Here is a 27,213-nt window from a genome sequence, read left to right on the forward strand (position 1 = left end):
ATGTTTGTCTGTGAAACCGTGTGCTGGATGTGCAACGTGGTTTCTTTTGTTGTCGGCGCCATTTTGTTTCTTGAGAACGCATTTTGGCTTTCTGTCTGTCCGCCATTTTGTCTTGGGAATGCAACGTGGTCTCCCGTCTATCCGCCATTTTGTTTCTTGAGAACGCAGCGTGTTCTTCTGTCTGTCCGCCATTTTGGCTTTCTGTCTGTCCGCCATTTTGTCTTGGGAATGCAACGTGGTCTCCCGTCTATCCGCCATTTTGTTTCTTGAAGAACGCAGCGTGGTTTTCTGTCTGTCCACCATTTTGGCTCTGGGAGAGCTGAGCGTGGTTTTCTGTCTGTCCACCATTTTGGCTCTGGGAGGGCTGAGCGTGGTTTTCTGTGTATCCGCCTTTTTGGCTCTATGTGAGCAGCTGGCCGTATCTTGTCCATCGGCTATCTTTGTACGCCTGGATTGGGTAAGTGCTGCAGTTAATTTTATAATCAACTTTATTTTTATAATCTTAAGATAACTGAGTTAAGATGAAGTATGTATGGTACCTTATTAAGTGTGTTTTAAGGTAGATAGCGCTCTTGAACTTTAAGGTTCTTAAACCAGGAAAGAGTGGAATTCATCCATGTGTGACATAGGACATTTTCACACAAATAGTTAAGGAAAATCTCCTTAATCAGAGTTGTTATAGTGAATAAGATTAAAAAAATTTTTGACTAACCCAACGCTTGTTAATCGTGTTAGGAGCTTTGCATGTATTGTTGAGAGATTGTTATATTGTTTTTTGTTTTAATGTGTGGGGTAATGCTGGGCAATAATTCGACATCAATATGTCGCAAGTGGGGAATGTTTCAATAGCGGGGATATGATTTTAAACAAATTCGATCAATACACATACATACACGAATCCAGTGCTTAGTGTTACCGCTCTGATCGCACTGGTTACTGTAACACAGTAGTTTTTAAAGCACATTTTCACAGACTGTAATTTTGCTTTTGCTTAAGTATGTCTTGTATTAGTTTGAATAGCATCTGTTACCGAGCAAAATAAAAAATAAAAAACGCTAAAGAAATCGCGGCTGTGAAACTGCTGCAGCGAATTTTGCGACAGTGAGTCGAGTCTTTTGTCTCGGTTCCTTTTGAAGAGCCGCGTGTTTACATGGCGACTGCCGGAAGAGTCGGTTCCTTTGTTTCGGTTAGAAGAGCCGATTCATGGATTCGAATCATTTTACGACACATCGCTAGTGGGTGTCTTTGAAAAAGTTTTATGTCATTTGAAATGACGCATTACACATCCCTAACTGTTTTAAGTGTTGCATCAACATGTTTCTTTTATTGCTTTTGAGTTAAGGACAACGTTTCTTCTATTACATTTGAATTAAAAACTACTGTTGAGGTTTGTATCCACTCCCGTTTACATTACACAGAGGAGACCCCCTGCTGTTTACTCGGTGAGTACATTTTAAATGAGTTACTTTCTACTTTTTGCTTGAGTGGATTTTCAAAGTAGTAACTTTGCTCGTAATTGAGTAAAGATTCATTAAGGTAATAGTACTTTTACTTGAATACAGTTTTTTTTTGGTACTCTTTCCACCTCTGATTAAGACATGTGTTGATATATTAGATTATATATTGTCAAAGCTTATGTTTATTTGAGTGAGGTCGTGTTTTTCACTGTGTACAAATGCTGAATACAAGTAAAAGGTAAAAGCTAACATGTTACTGTTTCTAAAATATTGTGTAGTTGTAAAGAGTGAGATTTCATAGCCCTATAAATCTTATGAGGTGTGATCATTTGTTTGCCTCTGGAATTAAATTGGAAATAATGCCTGAAGGTACCACTATTTCTGTACAAGACAGGGACTCTGATCCCTTCTGGATTTGTGCAGAATTTTCTTTCTGTCTTTGCTACAGAAATATCCGTAGTTATACTAAGTGATCTTGCCAAATTATGTTCTATAACTGAAAGGAAAACATCTCACGTATCAAGTTAATGATTGTATAAATACTACAGTGTACTTCTAAAATTGAACATTATTATCAAATGCTGTAATGTACTTAATCCTACCACTTTTTACAATGCCAGAGGTGACACTGCCGACAAAGCTGTTGCACACCTTCCACTGCTCAATAACGACATTATTTGTTTACAGGTCCAGCTAACACCAGACTTTGATTGAACTAACTTTAAAATTCTGTGCTTTCCAACAGGATAAACACATTTAGAAGGTTTATTTAATATTTTATTTTCAAGATTTGATTGTAAAATTTGAAAAAGGGGGGAGTATTATGGCAGGAATAAGAATTTATGTTTAATATGCCGCTTTGTGTATTAAATCCTGTGATACATTGTGCTGGGGCAGCTGGACTGGCAGACCTACGGATATGCATGCAGATTCAGGTATGTATATGCATGCAGATTCAGGGACGCCTGGTGAAGGTAATCTTTTGCGACCCTGCGGTCACATATGAGGACATTACATTTTGGTTTTGTTATGCCTTATTCCTTGACCTGCTAAACTTCGATCGATTGTCCCCATTAGTGGACACTTTTGTCTGCCAGCTAGTGGTAGCAAAAGTACTAGAACACTAATAAAGTTTGTTTGCTTCTTTATTAAGATTTTGACGTTATGTTTTGCACTTTGGTTACATTTATGACAGGAGCGGTGGTTGCTCATTGCACGGGATTCAGGTTGTATCGGGCACAGACATGGACGGTTCAGTGTCTCTGGTTCGCCTCGCTGGCATGTCTTTGGACTGTGGGAGGAAACCGGAGCACCCGGGGAAAACCAACATGCGGGCTCCGCGGGGGGGGGACCTTCTTGCTGTGACAGTGTGCGACGGTACTACCCACTGAGCCACCGTGTCGCCCAACTAAGGTTAAAAACATAAGGAATAGGAAAAATGCATTGAAAAAATCAAAGCTCGGGTCTCAGGAGATTAAATATAATTGCTTACGCGGACTCCGGTAAGATTCAATTTAATTGGTAATATTTTTTGGAAATTGGTAATTGGTAATATTTGATGCTTGTGTTGTATCCGATGAATCTTTTCTAGCTAATTGATCAGGTCAACTCACTCATTTTATACTATATAGTTTATTGAAGAAGTTAGATTGGTTCAATGTGGTGCAGTAAACCTTGTGGCAATACTATGCATGATCATAGATGAGTGCAATTTAAAGATTGAGGGAATAGTGAGAAGAAAATAACTTGTTAGGAGAGAAGTACATGAAGGGGGGTGACTGGAGACCCAGGTCATAGGTTTCACAGACACACAGCAACCCAGCGGGGGGTTGAGGCCATAAACTGCAGGCCCTGCATGAGTAAAGAGAAGTCTGATATTTAATCTACTGTGTACTGGCTGAGGATGGTGGACACTTATGCAGTACCAAAGATGATGTAAAAATTATGAATACCAGATCTTGCAGATGTGTGTCATGGCTGTTGTTGCATTCTGATGTTTGAGTAAAGCAGTGTTCAAGAGGCATATGGGGTGCTGAGGTACAGAATGCCAAAGTAATGACATCAGACAAGAGAAAGGGAAGCTGATGTGAGACTGGATGGAGACGTTATGCAGTGAAATCTCAAGACCGTGTGGGACAGTAGTGTGTTCTAATAGACATCCACCTGAAGATCTGGGTTCCATAATAAAAAGTGAGGGGTTCGGTAACATCTTATAGAGGTTTTGGATGTATTTTACAGTAAGGTATTAGAATAACAATAATTCGTGTAGAAAAAGTTTTGGTTACAAGAGTAAATTAGAAAGAGCTACAAGTGCTTGTGTTTCAGTGAGAGTAGGGATGCAGGTACCATAGTGATGTGGGGTTAATGACATTTGTAGGGAGATGTAACAATAATACAATAGAGATAGTATAGGTTGGTAGTACTTTGCAGTGAGTTAACTAAATGGAACTGTTTAAGTAGAGTTTAATGTGATTCAAGAAAGCCAAAGTGGATCAAAGCGCTGGTGATGATGAGCATGAGGGATTGGCTGACTAGGAGCAGGAGATGATCATGTGAGAGTCTGTTGGATTGTGGGAAATGGAGTCTGTATTGTTAGAAGCAGGAGGTGTGTTAGTACCAGTGACCAAAAGTTGGGGTAAAAATCTGAATGAATAAATAATATAAGTCAGGGGTTTGTAGGACTGATGGAAGTTGATATAGCAGAGCTGTTGTTATTTTAAGTATGGCAGAGTAAATAATAAATAGTGGATTGGTGATTTTGTATTGGAAAAAATGTGATTTAGAAAATTTGAAGGCTCTCTAGCATGCGATGATGATGAAGTAGAATAAGTGTAGAACATGTTAGATGTAATGTGTATGCACCTTCTGCTCTGATCAGTTTGAACTGTTTGAAGTGGAATTTTATATAGCAGGAAGGGTTAATGCAGTATGAGAGACAAATTGTGAAGTGACTGTTTGTTTCCAGGGGATCACTGTCGATTGCCCTGAAGTATATGTTTGTTTCCATAGGGCCACTGTCGGTCGCGGTGAAGTAATTGTTTGTTTCCAGGGGATCACTGTCGATTGCCCTGAAGTATATGTTTGTTTCCATAGGACCATTGTCGGTCGCGGTGAAGTAATTGTTTGTTTCCAGGGGATCACTGTCGATTGCCCTGAAGTATATGTTTGTTTCCATAGGGCCATTGTCGGTCGCGGTGAAGTAATTGTTTGTTTCCAGGGGATCACTGTCGATTGCCCTGAAGTATATGTTTGTTTCCATAGGGCCATTGTCGGTCGCGGTGAAGTAATTGTTTGTTTCCAGGGGATCACTGTCGATTGCCCTGAAGTATATGTTTGTTTCCATAGGGCCATTGTCGGTCGCGGTGAAGTATATGTTTGTTTCCATAGGGCCATTGTCGGTCGCGGTGAAGTAATTGTTTGTTTCCAGGGGATCACTGTCGATTGCCTTGAAGTATATGTTTGTTTCCATAGGACCATTGTCGGTCGCGGTGAAGTGATTGTTTGTTTCCAGGGGATCACTGTCGATTGCCTTGAAGTATATGTTTGTTTCCATAGGGCCATTGTCGGTCGCGGTGAAGTAATTGTTTGTTTCCAGTAGACACTGTTGTTGTACTGAGGTTTACGTTCTTTTGTCTGAGTTGTGTTTGGACAACCGAGTGAGTTGTGCCAGTGAATGTTAAAAGAATACTCGTATTCTTCGACTAGGCAGGAATCTTCTGTTCTAGGGTGTGTAAAACCTATTAGTTTATCTTTGTCTTAATACGTGTTACAGATTTTGCTCGAAAGGTTGTTTAAAGCGGTCTAAAATGTCTAATTTAACACATAGAGAATTTATCCATATCTCACCCACTAACTCAGGAACCAACTCCAACCAACATCAAAGCTTATAAAGACAATTACACCTGTTTCAGGAGCAACAAACCAGAACCGATAAACAGGGGACATTTTTCAGAAGGGATGTGTGAATGAATGAGTGTAAGTCCTAAAACACTGAATGAACTGCCAAAGGCAGCTCACTTGCGGCCCTGACGCTAACCTTCCTTGCTCGCCGGTGCCACATTGGTGTCAGAAGTGGGATCGTGGTGTTTGGGTGGCTCTGATGGTTTGGTGAGCCAATATGCCCGGTCTGTCGGAGTGCGCTAGCCCAGGTGGCTGTAGGGGCAGGGTGCCCGGTCCAGCAGTGGGTGGAAGAGCGACTCGGCAGTGTAATGGGGTGCGGTCCGGACATGGAGCCACCCAGTGGACGCTGGTGAGTGGGTCACCGGGACGGTTGACCATTAGGGAGGGGGCAGTGTAGCGTCGCCACTGGGTTTGGCACGGGCTTTACCCAGAAAGCCTTGCGGCAGTGGTGTCTAAGCTCACCGTGGCCGTGTATCCCGTTGTTGGGAGTGGGGTGGCTGCGGTGAGGGCTGGGTAAGTAGCTTATATGTTTGTCTGTTGTATGATTGTATGTGTGTATGAATGGGTTAAGTGGCTAGAAGGGATGTTTGGGCCATGGAAGGAAGTTATTACGGGTTTAGTGATGTCAGTATGAGAGTGTGGGATTGGCAATTTTAGTGGTATGTTGAGAATTCTCTTGTAGATAATTAGAAATAATTACTGATAAATGTTAAGGTGTGGTTCCTCTTTCACTGACAAAGGTATGGTGGGCATGCCTTGACTCCTGGTGAGTCCAAAGGATCCGGTGTGGTTAGAGTCCATGCCAGTTTGTTTAGAGTCCAAACTCAAAGCCTGGTACCAAGTCAGTTGGTCCGAGTCCAACTGTGAAAGCCTGAACGGGTTCAGGTCGGTTGGTTAAAGTCCAACCGTTTGTGTGGTAAGTTATTTTCTGGTCCGTGTCGAGCAGTCGGCCCTGAAAACCAATATAGCAATTGCTTTGTGGAATAATCAGTGGAATTGATTAAGTTTCCTATTGCATGGTTAGCAATTGGTTAGTAAAGTCAGTGAGGCTAGAACTGGTCAGGGAAACTACTTACCGGGGTCTTGGTGAGGTCAGTGTGTGTAGGATTGATAATTTTAGTGATATGTTGTTGTTGTGGTATCCCGTGCATCAGGGTATTAATAGAAAATTTTGTGATAGAAGTAGTGTGTAGAGGAAGCAGAGGGGGGCAGGATCCACCAGTTATCCAGATGGTGTTGGCTGATTTGTCGAGATATCAGGTAGATGATGATGAGGAGGATGACCTTGAAGGTGGGCCGGAAGACCCACTTCGAGCAGTATAAGTGCTACTAACTCTGCTTAATTAAAGGTAAAACCGACCAGACAAGACGAGGAGAGAGGACCAGCACTACTAATCACACACCGTGATGAAGGAAGGAGACTTGGAAGGACTGGCAGAGGCAGACACTGAGGGGACTGGAAGACCCACTCCAAGGGACAGAAGTGGCACTAACTGGACCTGCCTACAGGGAACAACCCACAGCAGAAAAGCCCGACAAAACCGACTATGTGGAAGAAGAGTCCAGCGGAATCAACGGAGCGGAACAAGACGAGGGGGGAGAATTTAGTTAGACTAGGAGAAAAAAACATAAACATATAGTTCGCAGACACATAGACCATCTTTGAAAACACTAGTTAAGTGCAACACACATAGTTTAGCTACAAAACGCAAGGGGTTAGTTCAGGATTGTTTACAATGTATATATGTTTGGTACTCTGCTATTTTTAGGAAATGTTTGTGCTGCTGTGGAAACAGGTAAGGCCGACAGGGGAGAATCCATAAGACATTAGGAGTCATGCAGAGACACAGGAGCTATGGGCCCCTTCTGAATATCTGCAGCTCTGTCTGGTGGAGGACAACCTGAACGGACTTCCTGTAGAAGCCACGCACCCATTGTTTTTATTTTATTTTTCTCGTGTTTGATTTCCTATTTTTTAAATTACTTTATTTTGATTTCCTGTTTTTATTATTTTTTGTTTGTTTGTTTGTTTCAGGGTTAGGAGCTGTTGCGATAGGTACGGTTCCTTTAGTTTAACTGGTAGCCTTTTTATTTTTAGAAACGTTTTATTGTATAAAATTCAGCCCAGTGGCCATGTAGTCAGAAGGGGTTAAATTGGGGGGTTGCTGACGGCTATCCTTATCTCCTGGGATCTAGAAACACCTAACCTATAGTTAAAAGTTATTGTGAAAGCATTAAGATGCTTTCAAGGGGGGATGTTAGGTTTTTCAGAACAAAGACGTACATTTAATATGGGAAATTTGACGGCATTTTCCAAGCTTTACGACATGCATGCCGCATGTCCCCCACATGGTCTATTCAAAATGGCGGCTGCCATAATCTCTTGGCAGAGGGCGGAGCCTGGGCCTCTTTAGCACATTTCATTGGCTCCACCAGCAGTAAAGGAGGAGGAGCCTAGCTGAGTTTAAAAACCGGCGGGGAGAAAGGTTCGGCCTCTTTCTTACGTGGTGTGTCTAGACTGCAGGAGAAGAGGAGCGCCGGCCGGCTTAGCTCTGATATATATTCACAGATTATTTTTACACTTAATAAAGTGTTTTAAAGAGTACTTTCTGGACTTCCTTCGACTGCTTTCTTCAGGACCTTTTGAACAAAAGATTTATCCCAACAAATAATCTTTTGTTCAAAAGGTCCTGAAGAAAGTAGTACAGAATTGTTGCGCTACATGAAGATGGCCAAGGCTACAAGAAGATTGCCAAGACCCTGAAACGGAGCTGCAGCACAGTGGCCAAGATCATCCAGCGTTTTAAAAGAGCAGGGTCCACTCAGAACAGACCTCGCGTTGTTCGTCCAAAGAAGCCGAGTGCACGTGCTCAGCGTCACATCCAACTGCTGTCTTTGAAAGATAGGCGCAGGAGTGCTGTCAGCATTGCTGCAGAGATTGAAAAGGTGGGGGGTCAGCCTGTCAGTGCTCAGACCATACGCCGCACACTACATCAAATTGGTCTGCATGGCTGTCACCCCAGAAGGAAGCCTCTTCTGAAGTCTCTACACAAGAAAGCCCGCAAACAGTTTGCTGAAGACATGTCAACAAAGGACATGGATTACTGGAACCATGTCCTATGGTCTGATGAGACCAAGATTAATTTGTTTGGTTCAGATGGTCTCAAGCATGTGTGGCGGCAATCAGGTGAGGAGTACAAAGATAAGTGTGTCATGCCTACAGTCAAGCATGGTGGTGGGAATGCCATGGTCTGGGGCTGCATGGGTGCAGCAGGTGTTGGGGAGTTACATTTCATTGAGGGACACATGAACTCCAATATGTACTGTGAAATACTGAAGCAGAGCATGATCCCCTCCCTCCGGAAACTGGGTCGCAGGGCAGTGTTCCAGCATGATAATGACCCCAAACACACCTCTAAGACGACCACTGCTTTATTGAAGAGGCTGAGGGTAAAGGTGATGGACTGGCCAAGCATGTCTCCAGACCTAAACCCAATAGAACATCTTTGGGGCATCCTCAAGCGGAAGGTGGAGGAGCGCAAAGTCTCGAATATCCGCCAGCTCCGTGATGTCGTCATGGAGGAGTGGAAAAGCATTCCAGTGGCAACCTGTGAAGCTCTGGTAAACTCCATGCCCAGGAGATTTAAGGCAGTTCTGGGAAATAATGGTGGCCACACAAAATATTGACACTTCAGGAACTTTCACTTAGTGGTGTACTCACTTTTGTTGCCGGTGGTTTAGACATTAATGGCTGTATATTGAGTTATTTTGAGGGAAGAATAAATTTACACTGTTATATAAGCTGCACACAGACTACTTTTCATTGTGTCAGTGTTGTCCCATGAAAAGATATACTTAAATATCTGCAGAAATGTGAGGGGTGTACTCACTTTTGTGATACACTGTATATATACTGTATAAATATATATATATATATATATATATATATATATATATATATATATATATATATATATATATATATATATATATATATATATATATATATATATATATATACAGGGGTTGGACAAAATAACTGAAACACCTGGTTTTAGACCACAATCATTTATTAGTATGGTGTAGGGCCTCCTTTTGCGGCCAATACAGCGTCAATTCGTCTTGGAAATGACATATACAAGTCCTGCACAGTGGTCAGAGGGATTTTAAGCCATTCTTCTTGCAGGATAATGGCCAGGTCACTACGTGATGCTGGTGGAGGAAAACGTTTCCTGACTCGCTTCTCCAAAACACCCCAAAGTGGCTCAATAATATTTAGATCTGGTGACTGTGCAGGCCATGGGAGATGTTCAACTTCACTTTCATGTTCATCAAACCAATCTTTCACCAGTCTTGCTGTGTGTATTGGTGCATTGTCATCCTGATACACGGCACCGCCATTGGATGCACATGGTCCTCCAGAATGGTTCGGTAGTCCTTGGCAGTGACGCGCCCATCTAGCACAAGTATTGGGCCGAGGGAATGCCATGATATGGCAGCCCAAACCATCACTGATCCACCCCCATGCTTCACTCTGGGCATGCAACAGTCTGGGTGGTACGCTTCTTTGGGGCTTCTCCACACCGTAACTCTCCCGGATGTGGGGAAAACAGTAAAGGTGGACTCATCAGAGAACAATACATGTTTCACATTGTCCACAGCCCAAGATTTGCGCTCCTTGCACCATTGAAACCGACGTTTGGCATTGGCACGAGTGACCAAAGGTTTGGCTATAGCAGCCCGGCCGTGTATATCGACCCTGTGGAGCTCCCGACGGACAGTTCTGGTGGAAACAGGAGAGTTGAGGTGCACATTTAATTCTGCCGTGATTTGGGCAGCCGTGGTTTTATGTTTTTTGGATACAATCCGGGTTAGCACCCGAACATCCCTTTCAGACAGCTTCCTCTTGCATCCACAGTTAATCCTGTTGGATGTGGTTTGTCCTTCTTGGTGGTATGCTGACATTACCCTGGATACCGTGGCTCTTGATACATCACAAAGACTTGCTGTCTTGGTCACAGATGCGCCAGCAAGACGTGCACCAACAATTTGTCCTCTTTTGAACTCTGGTATGTCACCCATAATGTTGTGTGCATTGCAATATTTTGAGCAAAACTGTGCTCTTACCCTGCTAATTGAACCTTCACACTCTGCTCTTACTGGTGCAATGTACAATTAATGAAGATTGGCCACCAGACTGGTCCAATTTAGCCATGAAACCTCCCACACTAAAATGACAGGTGTTTCAGTTTCATTGTCCAACCCCTGAAGGTAAAAGGTGTTCTATATTAATCCATAACATTACATCCATAATGTTATAATTAATGTTGTAACAAGCCTTTTTATTAATATTGTGATTATTGACATTAATAATGTTGCAGCTGCCCCTTGTGGCAACCGTCCCCACTCTCCCTGAATTGACTGACTGATAAAAACGGAAAGGTTTGCGAATAAATCCATCTGGAAATGATTAATTAACCTGAGTTTAATGACTCGATCCCAACTTGATTAATTAGCGCGTCAGGATCCCCTGGATCTTGGATGAAAGAACACGCCAGGTTTACATGAGAAAAGTGTGAGTAACCCCGGGTTAGGTTTAAGTTAACCTGCCAGCGAGCAGGTTAGCTTCAGAGCATATGTTGCTATAGTAACTGACTCAGGCTCTCTTTAATATCGGTTTCTGGAACGGAAAACCCAGAGTTTTCATTAATTCTGAGTTAACTTACCCGGTTTAATCACTTAACCCGCTTTCTGGAATACCCCCCAGAAAGTGTTGTGGGCATCATTTACATTTACATTTTTGGCATTTAGTAGTTGCCTTTTATCCAAAGCGACTTACATTACAGTTAAAATATATCATCTGAGCAATTGAGTGTTAAGGGTTTTGCTCAAGGGCCCAACAGTGGGAACCTGACAGTGGTGAGGCATGAACCAGCAACCTTCTAATTACTAGTTCAGTACCTTAACTGCTAGGCTACAACTAGCCCTAATCATGGTGGTGCAGCTAGTAGAGTGGGTGCTACACAGCAACATCTTGGGTACATTGGTTTGATCCTTACTTCTGGTCACAATCTGTGAGAAGTTTGGTATGTTCAACCAGTGTTGATAAACTAATAAAATGTTGTTAGATGTAAAAAGTTCATGTTGGTGGATTTGTATGTTTTGTTTGATATTTGAGTACCGAGCATGTTGGAGACGATCAAACATCGAGGGCTTTAACTCACCTTCATCTGGTATCTTCTCAAACTGCTCTTCCCAGAATTCTTCTACTTTCTCTCTCAGCTGAGATACTGACTCTGTAACTTCATCAAATGAGAGGAAAGGACTGATTGTGATGGCGGGTGATTCAGCAGATCCAGCAGGAGTCGAGAGAGATAAATAATGTTGTAACTGACAGAACTAAGTTACTCCTAAGCAATCAATGAGTTACAAAATAATAATAGAGGGGGATTCTATCAGGGACAGTATGAAAGCAATATAAACAAAAGAAAAACAGAAAATACCCTTTGTTAGTGTTTATCTGGACAGGTATGGTACAAAGGATGGTTAACAGAAAGACTATATAATAGTAAACAGACAAAATAAGCAAACAAAAGCAACAAATAAACACCTAGTGATGTCACCCTTGACACTGAAGCTTCGAGGCATGTGCCAAAAAAACGGCACTCAGTGCTTCGAATCACTGAGTCGATGCTTGATTCGTTCTGAAATGATCACGTGACTATGACGTCCGAAGCTTCACTTCGGCTCACACCCACGTGACTGTTTCAGAGGCCGGTTCAAAAAGAGCAAATCATAGCTCGCGCTTAGGAGTGAGAGCGTTAGAGTTACACTAAGAGAGGAGTTGAGACAGAGAGACAAAATAGTACAGAGTCTGAGAGAAAAGCTACTCTCCTTTAGTCAGCACCAGACTCCTCTGACAGAGAACTCCACCCAGCTTCAGCACTCACATCTAACCCCCACCAGCTCTCAACAGCTTTCTCCAACTCCAACCACCAGCCCACAACAGCCTCCTCCAACTCCAACCACCAGCCCACAACAGCCTCCTCCAACTCCAACCACTAACTCTCAACATCTAGAGCCCAACATCCAGGATACAAAGAGAGAAAGGAGAATTCCAGATGAGTATGACATTGTCTTGTTAATTGACTCAAATGGGAAATTCATCAATGAGAAAAAACTTTTCCCCAGACACAGAGTGGTTAAGCTCTGGTGCCCAACTACTCAAAAAGCACTGGAGCTACTCACAGAGGCAAAACTAGGATCACCAAGCCACATCATAATCCACACTGGGACAAATGACCTCAGGGCTCAACAAGAGAGAGTGGCTTCATCCCTGAGAGCAGTAATAGAGAAGGCCAGCAATAACTTCACTAATTCAAAGATCATCGTCTCCACCCTGCTGCCTCGCAAAGATTTTCATCCCTACACAATTCAGAAGATCAACACCAGTATCTCCAGGGAATGTGCTCTCCGGCCAAACACTCACCTCGCCCATCACCCGACTCTAGATACTACCTGCCTATATGACCACGTCCATCTATTCAAAGAGGTAGTTCCTGTTTTTGCAAAAACACTAAAAGACATCACACTGGCCCGCAACTTCAGCATCTTCCAACACAATGCTGGACGAAATCCAAACAACCCACCACCACCAAAATGCACCCCAAGACCTACAGAAGGAGCATCTCCACAAGCCCCCCATCTAATTCGGCAGTACCACATTCCTCATTATCTTCCACAGCCAGGCAGGACGAAGAGACACCATGGGAACACTGGTCCTCCACCAACACCAGCACCAACAGTCACCATGGATACTCACAGTGCATCCTTCTCCCAGGACCCAGCATCAATTGCTCAGAAACTCCAGACCCAGCCTGGAACACTGACCTATGCTCAGGTTGTCAGCAGAGGGGCAAATCCTAATGTGTCTGAACTCAGAGACATACAGCAGATTCTCAGTCACATCTGCACACGTCTGATGGGACATGGTCTGTGATGAGGTAGAGAATCATACAGGCAATGTACATAGATTGACAGATATATTGCCAATGAAGTATGATGAAGGGGAAAAAAAAAAAAAAAAAAAAAAGTGCATAACTAATAATTGTATATAACATATATATAATGATTAATCATTTCAAGATTTATCTCATTTCCAGATTTAAATGACATACATTTTAGTTCAAACAGAATGGCATCATTTCGCATTTCACTTTGGAACATTCAAGGTTTAAACTCTTCTCTGTTTAGTTTAAAAAGCAAAAACCCTGAATTTGTTAATCAGATTAGAGATATTGACATTTTAATATTACAAGAGACATGGTGTAAAGGAGAAGAGCCCACTGGTTGCCCCCCACACTACAGAGAATTGGTGGTCCCTTCTACCAAGTTAAAAGGAGTGACTCAGGGTAGGAACTCAGGGGGGATCCTCATATGGTTTAAATCAGAACTATCACATTTTATTGAAGTAGTAAAAAAAGGAGAAAACTATTTGTGGATAAAAATCAACAAACAGACCATTTCAACACCTCAGGACTTATTTGTTTGTGCAGTATATATTCCCCCAACAGAATCCCCTTATTTCAAGGAAGAAACCTTCCCAAATTTAGAAAAAGAAACTAGTCATTTTCAAACACAAGGCCATGTAATGATCTGCGGGGACCTAAACGCTAGAACGGGAGACCAACCAGACTTCATCAGCACACAGGGTGATCATTTCATAACAGGAGATGATGTTCATTTTCCCACTTACTCCCCCAGGGAAAACTGTGATAACTCAATAAATGCACATGGAAGAAATCTACTGCAGCTCTGTCGAAGCCTGGGTCTGTCCATTGTGAACGGACGGACGCGAGGGGACTCCTTTGGTAAGTTCACATGCAGCTCAGCTCTTGGCAACAGTACAGTAGACTACATCATAACAGACTTGGACCTGACCTTCCTGAGAGCCTTCACAGTCCAGCCACTAACTCCCCTCTCTGACCACAGCCAAATTACAGTATACCTGAACAAACCAACTGTAAATACTAATTGGCAAAAACCCAGCAAACTATATACATTTAAACAACCCCCCAGGTGGGCTCAGGACAGCGCTGAGAAATATCTTCATGCAATTAGTAGCCAGCAAATTCAGACACTTCTCGACTCTTTTCTGTCAGACACCTATCCCCAAAATACAGAAGGAGTTGACGTGGCTGTGGAAAATTTAAACAGTATTTTTGACCATGCCACTCAAATATCAAAGTTGACAATTAGTAAAAGCAAACCCAAGACCACCCAAGAAAACAAATGGTTTGATCAGGACTGCAAAAACAAGAGAAAAGAGCTAAGAAATATATCCAATCAGAAACATAGGGAACCACATAATCAGGAACTGCGCACAAAATACTGTGAGGCACTTAAAGAATATAAACACATACTTAAAATAAAAAAATACAAATATATACAAAGTCAAATAAATGACCTGGAGAAATCCATTAACTCCAATTCATTCTGGAACCACTGGAAATCACTAAAAAGAACACAAAAGGACGATTTAACAATTATTAATGGAGATTCATGGAAAACCCATTTTGAAAAATTATACAGTAATCCATCAATGAATGTGAAACAATTAAATATATCTGAAAAACTACAAACATTTGAAACAATAATTAAGAATTACCAAAACCCCCTGGACTTCCCAATTACAGAAGAAGATTTAGAGGACAAACTAAAAAAACTGCAATCCAGGAAAGCCTGTGGCGCAGATGGTATTTTAAATGAAATGTTACAAAACACAAGCTATAAATTCAAATTGGCTATTCTAAAACTATTCAATTTTATTTTAAATGTTGGTCACTTCCCAAGAGTCTGGAATGAAGGACTCATAACTCCTATTTTTAAATCTGGCGACAAATTTGATCCAAACAATTACAGAGGAATCTGTGTAAGCAGTAACCTGGGGAAGGTGTTCTGCAGCATCCTGAACACCAGAGTTACGCAATTTCTAACAGATCATCATATTCTAAACAAAACTCAGATTGGCTTTTTACAAAATCACAGAACATCAGACCACATTTTCACTCTCCACACACTCATTAATAAATATGTAAACCAAAATAAGAGCAAAATCTTTACCTGCTTTGTGGATTTTCATAAAGCTTTTGATTCAATTTGGCATAATGGATTATTTTATAAACTTATTGAGAATGGTGTGGGGGGTAAAATGTATGACGTCATAAAATCAATGTATTCACAGAGCAAATGTGCAGTAAAAATCGGAATGCTTAGAACTGATTTCTTTCACCAGTCACGAGGAGTAAGACAAGGCTGTAGCCTGAGCCCCACTCTGTTTAATTTATATATTAATGAATTTGCTGAAAAACTGGATCAATCCAGTAACATACCTGGTCTCACTTTAGGTGACACCAGCATTAAATGTCTCCTCTATGCAGATGACCTCGTCTTACTGTCACCTACAAGAGAGGGACTAAAACTAAGTCTAGAACTGTTGGAGAACTTCTGTGAGACATGGGCTTTGAAAATAAACCACCAAAAAACCAAAATTATGGTCTTCCAAAAAAGGTGTAAAAGTCAGGGGAATTATATTTTTACAATTAATAACACACAAATAGAACATACAAAAGCATACACTTATTTGGGCATAACAATAAGCTCCACTGGAAGTGGAAGTTTTGGCTTGGCTGTGAAGGAACTTAAAGAAAAAGCAAGGAGAGCTCTTTTTGCCATTAAGAAATCAATTCAGTTTGAAATACCCATTACAATTTGGCTTAAAATATTTAAATCTGTAATCGAACCCATTGCACTGTATGGTAGCGAGGTGTGGGGGCCCCTAACCCAAAATGATTTTTCTAACTGGGACAAGCACCCAATTGAAACTCAGAGTTTCTGCACACAGAGTTCTGCAGAAATCTTCTCAGTGTGCAGAGGAAGACCCCCAACACGGCCTGCAGGGCAGAATTGGGACAATACCCACTAATATTCTGCATTCAGAAAAGAGCTCTAAACTTCTGGAAACATATCAAATCCAGTGACCCCCACTCACTCCATTATAAAGCGCTGACATGCCAAGAGCTGAACATGGAAAGGAGTTCCCTAACCCAGCTGGTCCTGAGTCTCAGTGACCTAAAACACACTAACATCACACACACCAATCAGCCTCACCACACACTCGACCCAACCAAATTATGACCAAACAAAAAGAAAATTACATTAAATACTGGACTGAGACAATTCAACAACAACACAGACTCCAGTGCTACTCAGCCCTGAACCGAGATTACTCTCTGGCGGCTTACCTGACAGAAATGAAAGAGAAAAAACTGAGGAAGGTTTTGACGATGTACAGACTCAGTGAGCACAGCCTGGCCATCGAGACCGGGCGGCGCAGACAGAGCTGGACACCCAGAGAGGCCAGGCTGTGCTCTCACTGTGAGCTGGCAGTGGTGGAGACAGAGCTGCACTTCCTAACAGAGTGCCCCAAGTACAGCTCTATCAGGAGTCTGTACTATGGGAAGATCAGCAGCATCTCCCCTGAGTTCCTACACTGCAGTAACACACACAAACTGCCCTACATACTGGGAGAGAAGAGAGGACTGATCACACACGCTGCACAATTTGTAGCAGCGTGTCACAATCTGAGGGACAACCAGTGAGGCCGAGCACAAATTATTATTGATTTTTACTGATATTACATGGTTTTTATTTTTATTTATTTTATTGATTTTTCTTTGACCTTCTTTATTGATCACTAATAATCCTGTAAATAACTTTAATTCTAGAGTTGTATTTGTAATCTGTTTTATTAGTTATTTTTTTATTATTATTGTTTTTATATATATGTATCTTATTTTCTCATTTCTATTTACTGTTTATTGTTTACCGCTTTGGCAATAGTGTATCTAATTACATTCATGCCAATAAAGCACCACTGAACTGAACTGAACTGTGAGATAGTGATGGGAATTCCGGCTCTTTTTAGAGAGCCGGTTCTTTTGGCTCGGCTCACTGAAAAGAGCCGGCTCTTTCGGCTCCCAAGTGGCTCCTTAGATTTTTTTGTTCCTTAAATTAATTTATTACCAAATTACATGTAAAATTAATTACTAATGTAAAAAAACATTGTATCAAATGTTTATTATTTAAACTGTTTCATTTATATACTCAACATGGAAGAGTGCTACAACAATAAATTATAAAATACAAAAACAAGATAGATAGAGAGATACTTTATTGATCCCGAAGGAAATTAGAGTCCCAGTAGCATTGTACATTAAATCAAATCAAATACACACTATAAAGAAAACAAATTACAAAGACCCATCTCAATTAAACAAAAAGGTCTGATTGTGTATATTACTTGTAAATTTGCATCTAGAGTGAAAGAACACATCAACAAAGCATCACTCAACAAAGTATAAATGAAAATGTGCAAAACAAAAAAAGCAGCATCCAGATGACAGTATTTGTAAGTCTTTGGCGAAGATCCTGTTTCTCCCTCTGTTTTCATCTGCCCTGTTTTTTTTTTAAAGATTCTCTCTGAGGGGACAGATGTTGCTACATTACAGTCTATGTGCCATCACATGTATAAGATGTGGGTAGACTGAATACTGAATACACCAGTTCAGTGGGTCTTGTAAAAGGGGCTCCTCGTGTCCAAACTTTACTGTTTCTTTAACTTTACTATACTTCATGAAGTTTTCTATCTCTCTCTCTCTCTCCCTCCTGTTCGTGTGCACACCGCTACGCATCTTGACCAATCATGTGCGGCTTTAACAGAAAAAAAAAACGAAAAAAAAAAAACGAATCGGCTCCCGATCAGGAGCCGGATCCCGTCGTTCACTTTAAGGAACCGGCTCTTAGAGCCGACCCATCACTAGAGTGAGATCAAACTTGTTTTTCCACAAGCACTTTTGTTATTTTTACATTCATACACTAACATTCACATGATATACATGGATATTCATACAGAAAGCCTATATGAGCCTTGCCTATGAAAAACAGGCAATAAACTACGGCTATGAAAAATGTAAAATTCACATCAAACGTAATTTTGGGAAGATTGCATAATTTATAGAAATGTAATTTATTAGAAAAACGCAAAAATAAGAACCCAGACCTAGATAAGACACAACAAATCACAACAAACCAAACAGATTTCCTTTATTGACTTACTGACCAAAATAATTTTTTAATGAAATGAAATGGGGTTAAAAACTGAAGGGGATTAATACAAGACACTGTTTTCTCTGTCCATCAGAGGGCGGTAATGTCCAATGGTTCATGAGGCTTCATGAAGTGAACCTTTTTTCGGGACAATTGGATGGAAAGCTTCAGTGCTTCAGAAAGCTTCGGATTCCCATCACTACCCATAGCTAACATTGGCGCAGTGCTAACGCAGTAAAAAACGCTATTCATGCAATAACTTCAAACCGTAATCAACATATCTATTTATAATACAGAACAAAGAACGCATGGAAAAACCACGAATTAAACAGAAAATACCTTGTTCCCACTCTAGTTAGGGGCTAAATTTATAGGTTTTCTCTTTCTCCCGCTTCTTCCTCTGTGCCGTTCACCTGTTACGGTAGCTTCACAGAACCACTAGAGGTGCGGTGTCAAATTAAATGTACCTTATAAATGTTCAAACTTCACATCTTTTACATAGTGTATAAAATAAGAACAACCTTTACAACCCCCACATTTATTACTATGTCTAAAACTAGAATCAGGTGCACCACATCAGCTGAAATGATTAAAGCATCGTCAGATGACATTGGAGTTTTATTTAAACCTCAGACATCAGTTTGGTTTGCTCTTGATTGTTGAGGTGAGTGGTATCACCATGGTGAGATCTAATGAGCTCTCTGAGGCCTTCAGAAAGAAGGTTGTAGATGCATATCAGTCTGGGAAGGGATCACCACTTAATAAGGCGTGGGAACGAGATAGTTAAGTCGTGGTCACCACTTAATAAGGCGTGGGAACGAGATAGTTAAGTCGTGGCCACGCATTTTTTTTTTTTAGGAGATGTCACCTTAGGGACTCCGTAGAAATCAGCCATTCCACTGTCTGGTGAATAATTTACACGTGCAGAACATTTAAAACAACTGCCAACATGGTCACTGTCAACAAGGCATTTTTCCTTTCAAAATTCTGTACTGGAGACAAGTCAGGACTGCAGGCAGGCTAGTCCAGTACCCGTACCCTCTTCTTTCGCAGCCATGCCTTGACATGTCCTTGGTGCTCGCTCTGGCTGCACGCTTTCTGTCTGCTCTCCGCTTGCTTTAAGTTTTTAGTTCTGTTGCCGATAACAGTCTGGAAGGGGATTTTCGACTTTGGTCTGGAGCACTTGGCGTCCCATTTTTTCCAAAAAATACCCAGAATTCGGATTCATCTGACCACAATACACGTTTCCACTGTGTGATGGTCCATCCTAGATGCCTCCGAGCCTCAGGAATGGAGGTATATTAAGAAATGAAATTAAGTTGAGCAGACAAAACATGAAATATCTCAGGATCAAACTGTCTAAAATCAAATAAAAGTCAGTCAATGTAAGGAGCACTGTATTTTTATTTTATTTGCATTTTCAATACTGTCCCAACTTTTTCTGATTTGGGATTGTAATACTGAAACTGCAAACAATTTCATTTTCATTTTCAGCATTTAGCAGACGCTTTTATCCAAAGCGACTTACACAATGAGCAATTGAGGGTTAAGGGCCTTGCTCAGGGACCCAACAGTGGCAACTTGGTGGTGGCGGGGCTTGAACCGGCAACCTTCTGTTTACTAGTCCAGTACCTTAACCACTAAGCTATCACTGGCCCGAACAATTTCCTGTTCATTATCTATTATCTATTATCTATTATTAAGTCGGTCCTGTTTTTGGAGAAGGATCTTCTTTCTTGCATGACAGACTCTAAGCTTTAATGGGTGAAGTCACAAAAGTAAAACGACATTATAGATGCAGCATAATAGTAATACTGCTCCTGTCCACCAGAGACCGCCATTAACTTAATTCTGTATTGTGTACACTTACTCTGCCTGTTTAAAGAGAAAATACACACACACTGTTTTTACAGTAAAGCTGTTATTGATCTATTTTCTTTTTCTTTATTTATTGATTTCGGTGAAGTCAAAAGCTTTTAAATCATTCGAAACATAATACATGTATCAGTATAAATAATTATGAGATAAAGGTAATATATACAGGTGCTGGTCATAAAATTAGAATATCATGAAAAAGTTGATTTATTTCAGTAATTCCATTCAAAAAGTGAAACTTGTATATTATATTCATTCATTACACACAGACTGATATATCTCAAATGTTTATTTCTTTTAATGTTGATGATTATAACTGATTATAACTGACAACTAATGAAAACCCCAAATTCAGTATTCAGTAATTATGAGTTGGGACTCGGGAGATGGGATCCTTCTGATCCCAGTATTAACACACACCGTACAGAAACTGTGTCCACAGACTGTAGTTACTGATAGACAGACTGGACTGCTGAACTCTTCCTGAAATACTTAGATAATGGACTCTTTTACTGTTTTATTGCACTTATACACACTGCAACACAAACGCCATAAAACACAATCGTTTACAGCAGTTCAGACTTCCTAATAAAGTTTAAAAATATTATGAGCTAAATGGGTGTCATAGAGAAAAATATTTTGGGGTTTATATCTGAATTAAGAAGAGATGCACACGACTATCAAGCACAACTGATGTGTACAACTCTCTTGTAAAAAGCAAACCTATCTTATTTATTTATAAACACTGATTTTATTGATTGTTAAATGATAGTTAAGAGGCGTTTGATAAACTGGCTCAGGACAAGAGGATTGCCTGCTAAAATTGTGTTTTATTAGTCTAGTGATTGGTGCACAATGTCCCAGCCCAAATAACCAAAATTAAGCAAAATAAATACATGAAATGGAAAAAAATAATCACTTAATAATCACTTAAGCAAATTTATACTATCTATCTATCTTTTAATTATAGTACACACAAATTCATCTGCATCCATGAACAGACCCATTAAAATGGCTGAAGAGCTCATTAAATACAGAACCATGATTTGGGACCAAAGCATTAACAGGTAATTCCTAGTAAGCAGTTAAAGGAAGCAGCACAAAAGTAAAAATGGGCCACTATCTCTTTATAACAGTTTTTCAGTATTGATTACATACTTAGGGACTCCCTCTACTCAACTACTTGTTTTAAAAAGAAAGTCTTCACAGATGTATCACTGCCTCACATGAGATTCTAACCTCACCCACATAGTTTAATAAATGTCAAAATTAAATGTGATCTGCCAGTTTCACTATTGATCCATTAACCTTAAACCCCGGGTAGAGGGGCTGAGTGAACGTGGTCTGAACTCTGTGGAGGAGCTTCATTGTATCAGAGACGCAGTAGTAGGACAGAGTTCCTGCTCTGTAATTCACATACACTCCTATTCTACAGGGAGTCGGCATTATGGGAATTTCAGTTGTTTTGGTATTGTGCCGGAAAACAAAATTGCCTGGAGAACAGTACAAATACCAGGACAGATTATTATATCCAAAATGAGACTGAAGATCTCCCTTCCTGCTGATGCTTTTATATGACACTGCTATATCAACACTACAATCCTCACTCAGCTCAACCTCCCAGTAACAGCGTCCAGTCACACTCTCTCTACACAGAACCTGAGAGTAACAATCAAATCTATCTGGATGATCAGGATACGGCTGTTCTGTTTCACTCCAGGTCACCACTTTGTTCTCCTCAGACAGACGGAGGCTTTGATGTGCTGTGTTTGGATCCAGTGTGAACCGACAGAAATCTGATGAAGAGAAACACAACATAAACCAATTAACATAGAAGAGTGTGTGTGTGTGTGTGTGTGTGTGTGTGTGTGTGTGAGTGTACGTGTAAGATGTTTGTGTAAGGTCCTGAGACACCTGACACACCAATAACACACACCTACACACACCAACACGCCACTAACACACACCTACACATAGACACACCACTAACACACCAATAACACCACCTACACACAGACACATCACTAACACACACTGACACACCACTAACACACACCACCTACACACCACTAACATACACTAACATACTGACACATCACTAACACACACCAATTACACACACCAACAACATCTACACACACCACCTACACACACTGACAAACCACTAACACACCACCTACACACACCAACACACCACTAAAACACACACCAACACACCACTAAAACACACTGACATCTACACACACCACCTACACACACTGACAAACCACTAACACACCACCTACACACACCAACACACCACTAAAACACACTGACATCTACACACACCACCTACACACACCAACACACCACTAAAACACACTGACATCTACACACACCACCTACACACACTGACAAACTACTAACACACCACCTACACACACCAACACACCACTAAAACACACCAACACACCACTAAAACACACCAACACACACCACTAACACACCACCTACACACCACTAACACACACCACTTTTGGTTAATTTTGGTTATTATTTTCTTTTTTATTCTGTTTTTTAAATCTGCAAATCTACAAATGTCCATATTATTCATGCCAATAAAGTTTTTTTAAGTGTGTGTGTGAGAGCATGTACATGTAAAAGCAAAGACAGTTTTTAAATAATCTAATAATCTAATAATCTAATGAGAGTTTCATTAGATTAAGATCAATATCTCATCAAGGAAAGCATGCAAGAACCCAGATCAACATTAAAGTAACCACAAGACTTGCTTCACTTAAATTACATCTGATTTAATGATTCCACTATTAGAAGGAGACTGAGCACAAATAAAATTCATGGGAGAGTCGCAGGGTCAAATCAACAATAACTAAGAGGAACATGAAGCCTCGTCTCTCATTTCCTGATATAAAAACCCTCGATCACCCCTAAGCTTTATGGAATAATGTTCTGTGAAGCTTTTTAAAGGACGTGGGTCCTGTTATACCTGCAATAAAGCTAAAACAGCATTTTGCAATGACAACACCTGAGTAACATTCAGTCACTACCTGTGATGCTGTTTCAATGCTTTGCTGCTTCAGGGCTGAAAAATGTCTGGTCATCAGTTCATAATTTATAGGGACTAAATGCTGAACTTTTTAATAATTTAAAAATTAAACTCTTGTGTAATACAAAAACAAAACAATTCCAAATGAAAGTAAATCTTTGTCAAAATGACTGAATAAAAATAAAATAGTTTTTCACAGCTCTGTTTATGTTTGTGTGTTTGTAGGAAACTTACATTGTAGAAAATCTTCTCTGGTTTGAGGTTCAGAACGTCGAAGGATCTGAAATGCCATCACTGCAGAAACAGTTACAGTTACGATCTAATCACAGTAAATAAATCTTAGCATCAGTAAATGTTGTGGGTTCAGCCTTTTAGTTTTTAATAATGAAGTTGGGCGTAATAAATGAATGAGATTATACATGATGGGTATTGCACGCTTCAAGGTTGGAAATGGTTTAAGGAAAAAATTAATAGGTGCTGCTGCTGGGAGATTCGGAAACACTAAGTTTATGCTCTGAACATAACTATGAATCTGAAGATACCTAAAGAAATGCTGTTTAGGAGGACAATGTTTCTCTGATAATTGCTGAATCTGAATAGCTAAAGCTGTATCTTGTTATAAACTATAGGTAGCGCATCTCGATAGATCTATATCTTATTATAAACTATAGGTAGCACATCTCGATAGATCTATATCTTATTATAAACTATAGGTAGCACATCTCGATAGATCTATATCTTATTATAAACTATAGGTAGCACATCTCGATAGCTCTAGATCTTATTATAAACTATAGGTAGCACATCTCGATAGATCTATATCTTATTATAAACTATAGGTAGCACATCTCGATAGATCTATACCTTATTATACACTATAGGTAGCACATCTCGATAGATCTATATCTTATTATAAACTATAGGTAGCACATCTCGATAGATCTATATTTTATTATAAACTATAGGTAGAGCATCTCCATAGCTCTATATCTTATTATAAACTATAGGTAGCACATCTCGATAGATCTATATTTTATTATAAACTATAGGTAGAGCATCTCCATAGATCTATATCTTATTATAAACTATAGGTAGCACATCTCGACAGATCTATATTTTATTATAAACTATAGGTAGAGCATCTCAATAGCTCTATATCTTATTATAAACTATAGGTAGCACATCTCGACAGATCTATATTTTATTATAAACTATAGGTAGAGCATCTCAATAGCTCTATATCTTATTATAAACTATAGGTAGCACATCTCGATAGATCTATATTTTATTATAAACTATAGGTAGAGCATCTCCATAGATCTATATCTTATTATAAACTATAGGTAGCACATCTCGACAGATCTATATTTTATTATAAACTATAGGTAGAGCATCTCAATAGCTCTATATCTTATTATAAACTATAGGTAGCACATCTCGATAGATCTATATTTTATTATAAACTATAGGTAGAGCATCTCCATAGATCTATATCTTATTATAAACTATAGGTAGAGCATCTCCATAGCTCTATATCTTATTATAAACTATAGGTAGCACATCTCGATAGATCTATATTTTATTATAAACTATAGGTAGAGCATCTCCATAGATCTATATCTTATTATAAACTATAGGTAGCACATCTCGACAGATCTATATTTTATTATAAACTATAGGTAGAGCATCTCCATAGCTCTATATCTTATTATAAATTATAGGTAGCACATCTCGATAGATGGTAAAATATCTAGTTGAACTCCTGAAAAATGCCTCCTCTTTGGTTTTACCACCCTTCAGCTTCTATGTTAGTTTTTCATCTACATTAACAATAAAAAAACATTGAAATTACAGATCTGTATTAACAAAACATCTTGTGTATTGTGTGTTATAGAAAATATTTTGTAGTGAATAATATGCTAACCCTTTATGAGGAATATCTTCTTTTATGTTGGATATGATCCCAATCCCAGCGAGAAATCTACAGCTATAAAAAAAAACATGGAATAAGGAAGAAATAATTAACAGAACTGAGAAGGGGGCAGCAACAACAATAGTTTTACATATACAAATAGCGAAGTATATGAAAAAGTAATAAATGCTGAACATATTCACTTACTAATTAACTTTAAACTCAACTTTAAACTCTAAACAACCTTTACTATACCTACTGAACTGCTAATAAAGCACAAAACTGCAAAATAACCGAATACATTTTGTGTTATCGTAATTTGATGGTTATTTTAAAATGTTTGGCTTACCTAGATGTATGAAAAAATCACTGAAATAAACGCTCTAAAACGCTCTAAAATCACTTTAGGCATGTATAAACGTGGTTAAATAAAACGTTAACACAGAGAATTATTAGATAAACTGTTATTCAACTGTAATCAATCAAGTACAGCTGATTTGAGCACCTTGCATATTGTATATAGTACAATATTAACCGCTAGAAGAAATAAATCAGGCAAAGTTCGCACAGAATTATAGGCGTTCCCCGCATCGAGTCAAAACCCGATGTGCGCATGCTCGGTAGGACAAATCGACGGGTAGGATAAATGGACAGAACACCGCGGGCCCGTTTCTTGGCTATGGAAGCAGTATGGTACCGTAAAGGTGTTGAGCGGGATACTTCACTGGCTCGGTGTTGGATCTCATTTCAGACGTGGACAAAGAGCACCTTAATCACAAGAGGACGAGCTGTGCGATCTGCGCTCTGTGTAGTAACGGCGCCTCGTCTAGGTCGAGAAGATCCGTTAATAGCGGAGCACCGAACTTAGTTGGGCGTTATCCTTCCAGACACAGAGCCTGATATAGTTGAACCAAACTTGCAAAACAGCCCCACGATGTGCAAAATATATTACCTTAATAATATCCGTTCAATAAAAGAATAAAAACTGCATTAATGAATCGAATCCTAATACGCCGTCGTAGTGACTTCATGGTTACTTTGTGAGCGTTATGTTCAAAACACGCGTGTTTAAATAAAGTAAATCAACAATTTTAACTACATAAAGTAACAATAAACTGTAATAAACAGAAGTGATATAAACTCACCTGCAATCAGAAACTCAAATTACCAACAAAACCACAGACACGAAACAGATCTGCTCTCGGACTGAACAGGATCAGATCAGTTTCACTTTTTTATTTCTGCTGGACTAACGGTGGGAGGAGAGAGAGAGAGAGAGAGAGAGAGAGAGAGAGAGAGAGAGATAGGGAAAAACACCGTGAAGTTTTTTTTTTCTACTATCTGGTCAAGGTCGCGGTGGGTCTGTCTTGGTAAACCTGGATGCAATTCAGGAATACACGCTGGACAGTGCTAGTGATCTGAACCACACCATTTATTATTCAGTTTTGTTTCAAATAATAGACAAACACATATTATAACCACAACCCCAAATCAGAAAAAGTTGGGACAGTATGGGAAATGCAGTGCTTCTTACATGACTTGACTTCATTGATTGAATACAGAATTAACCCAGAATATTTCATGTTTAATTGGTTTAACTTCAGATCGTTTGTTAATATACATTCATTTTTGCAACAGGCCTGCAACATGGCCCAAAAACAACATGGTTTGTAATGTTGCTTCTTTCTTCTCACAACACCTAAGAGATACATATTTTGACACCAAACAATGAAGTGTTTCAGGTGTTATTTACCCTGCAAACATATCTAAAGTACTGAATTGTACAATAAAGTGACCAGTAGGGATATATAGTGTGCTGACCAATACTGTTATACACACTATGTTATAATGAATGA

General features: G+C 39.8%; 1 protein-coding gene across 1 annotated transcript in view; it reads right to left on the reverse strand.

The window, feature by feature from the left end:
• LOC134311996 (uncharacterized) overlaps positions 1–27,213 on the reverse strand; it is a 103,448-nt gene that overhangs the window by 55,308 nt on the left and 20,927 nt on the right. Inside the window, exons 9-11 of the mRNA XM_062993645.1 lie at positions 25,370–25,388; positions 23,680–23,739; positions 22,059–22,195 (exon numbers count right to left, since the gene is read on the reverse strand). Of these exons, the coding sequence (XP_062849715.1) occupies positions 22,059–22,195; positions 23,680–23,739; positions 25,370–25,388 (216 nt within the window). The remainder of the gene's footprint in view (positions 1–22,058; positions 22,196–23,679; positions 23,740–25,369; positions 25,389–27,213) is intronic.

This window comes from Trichomycterus rosablanca, chromosome 4 (genome assembly GCF_030014385.1).
Source record: "Trichomycterus rosablanca isolate fTriRos1 chromosome 4, fTriRos1.hap1, whole genome shotgun sequence".
NCBI lineage: Eukaryota > Metazoa > Chordata > Actinopteri > Siluriformes > Trichomycteridae > Trichomycterus > Trichomycterus rosablanca.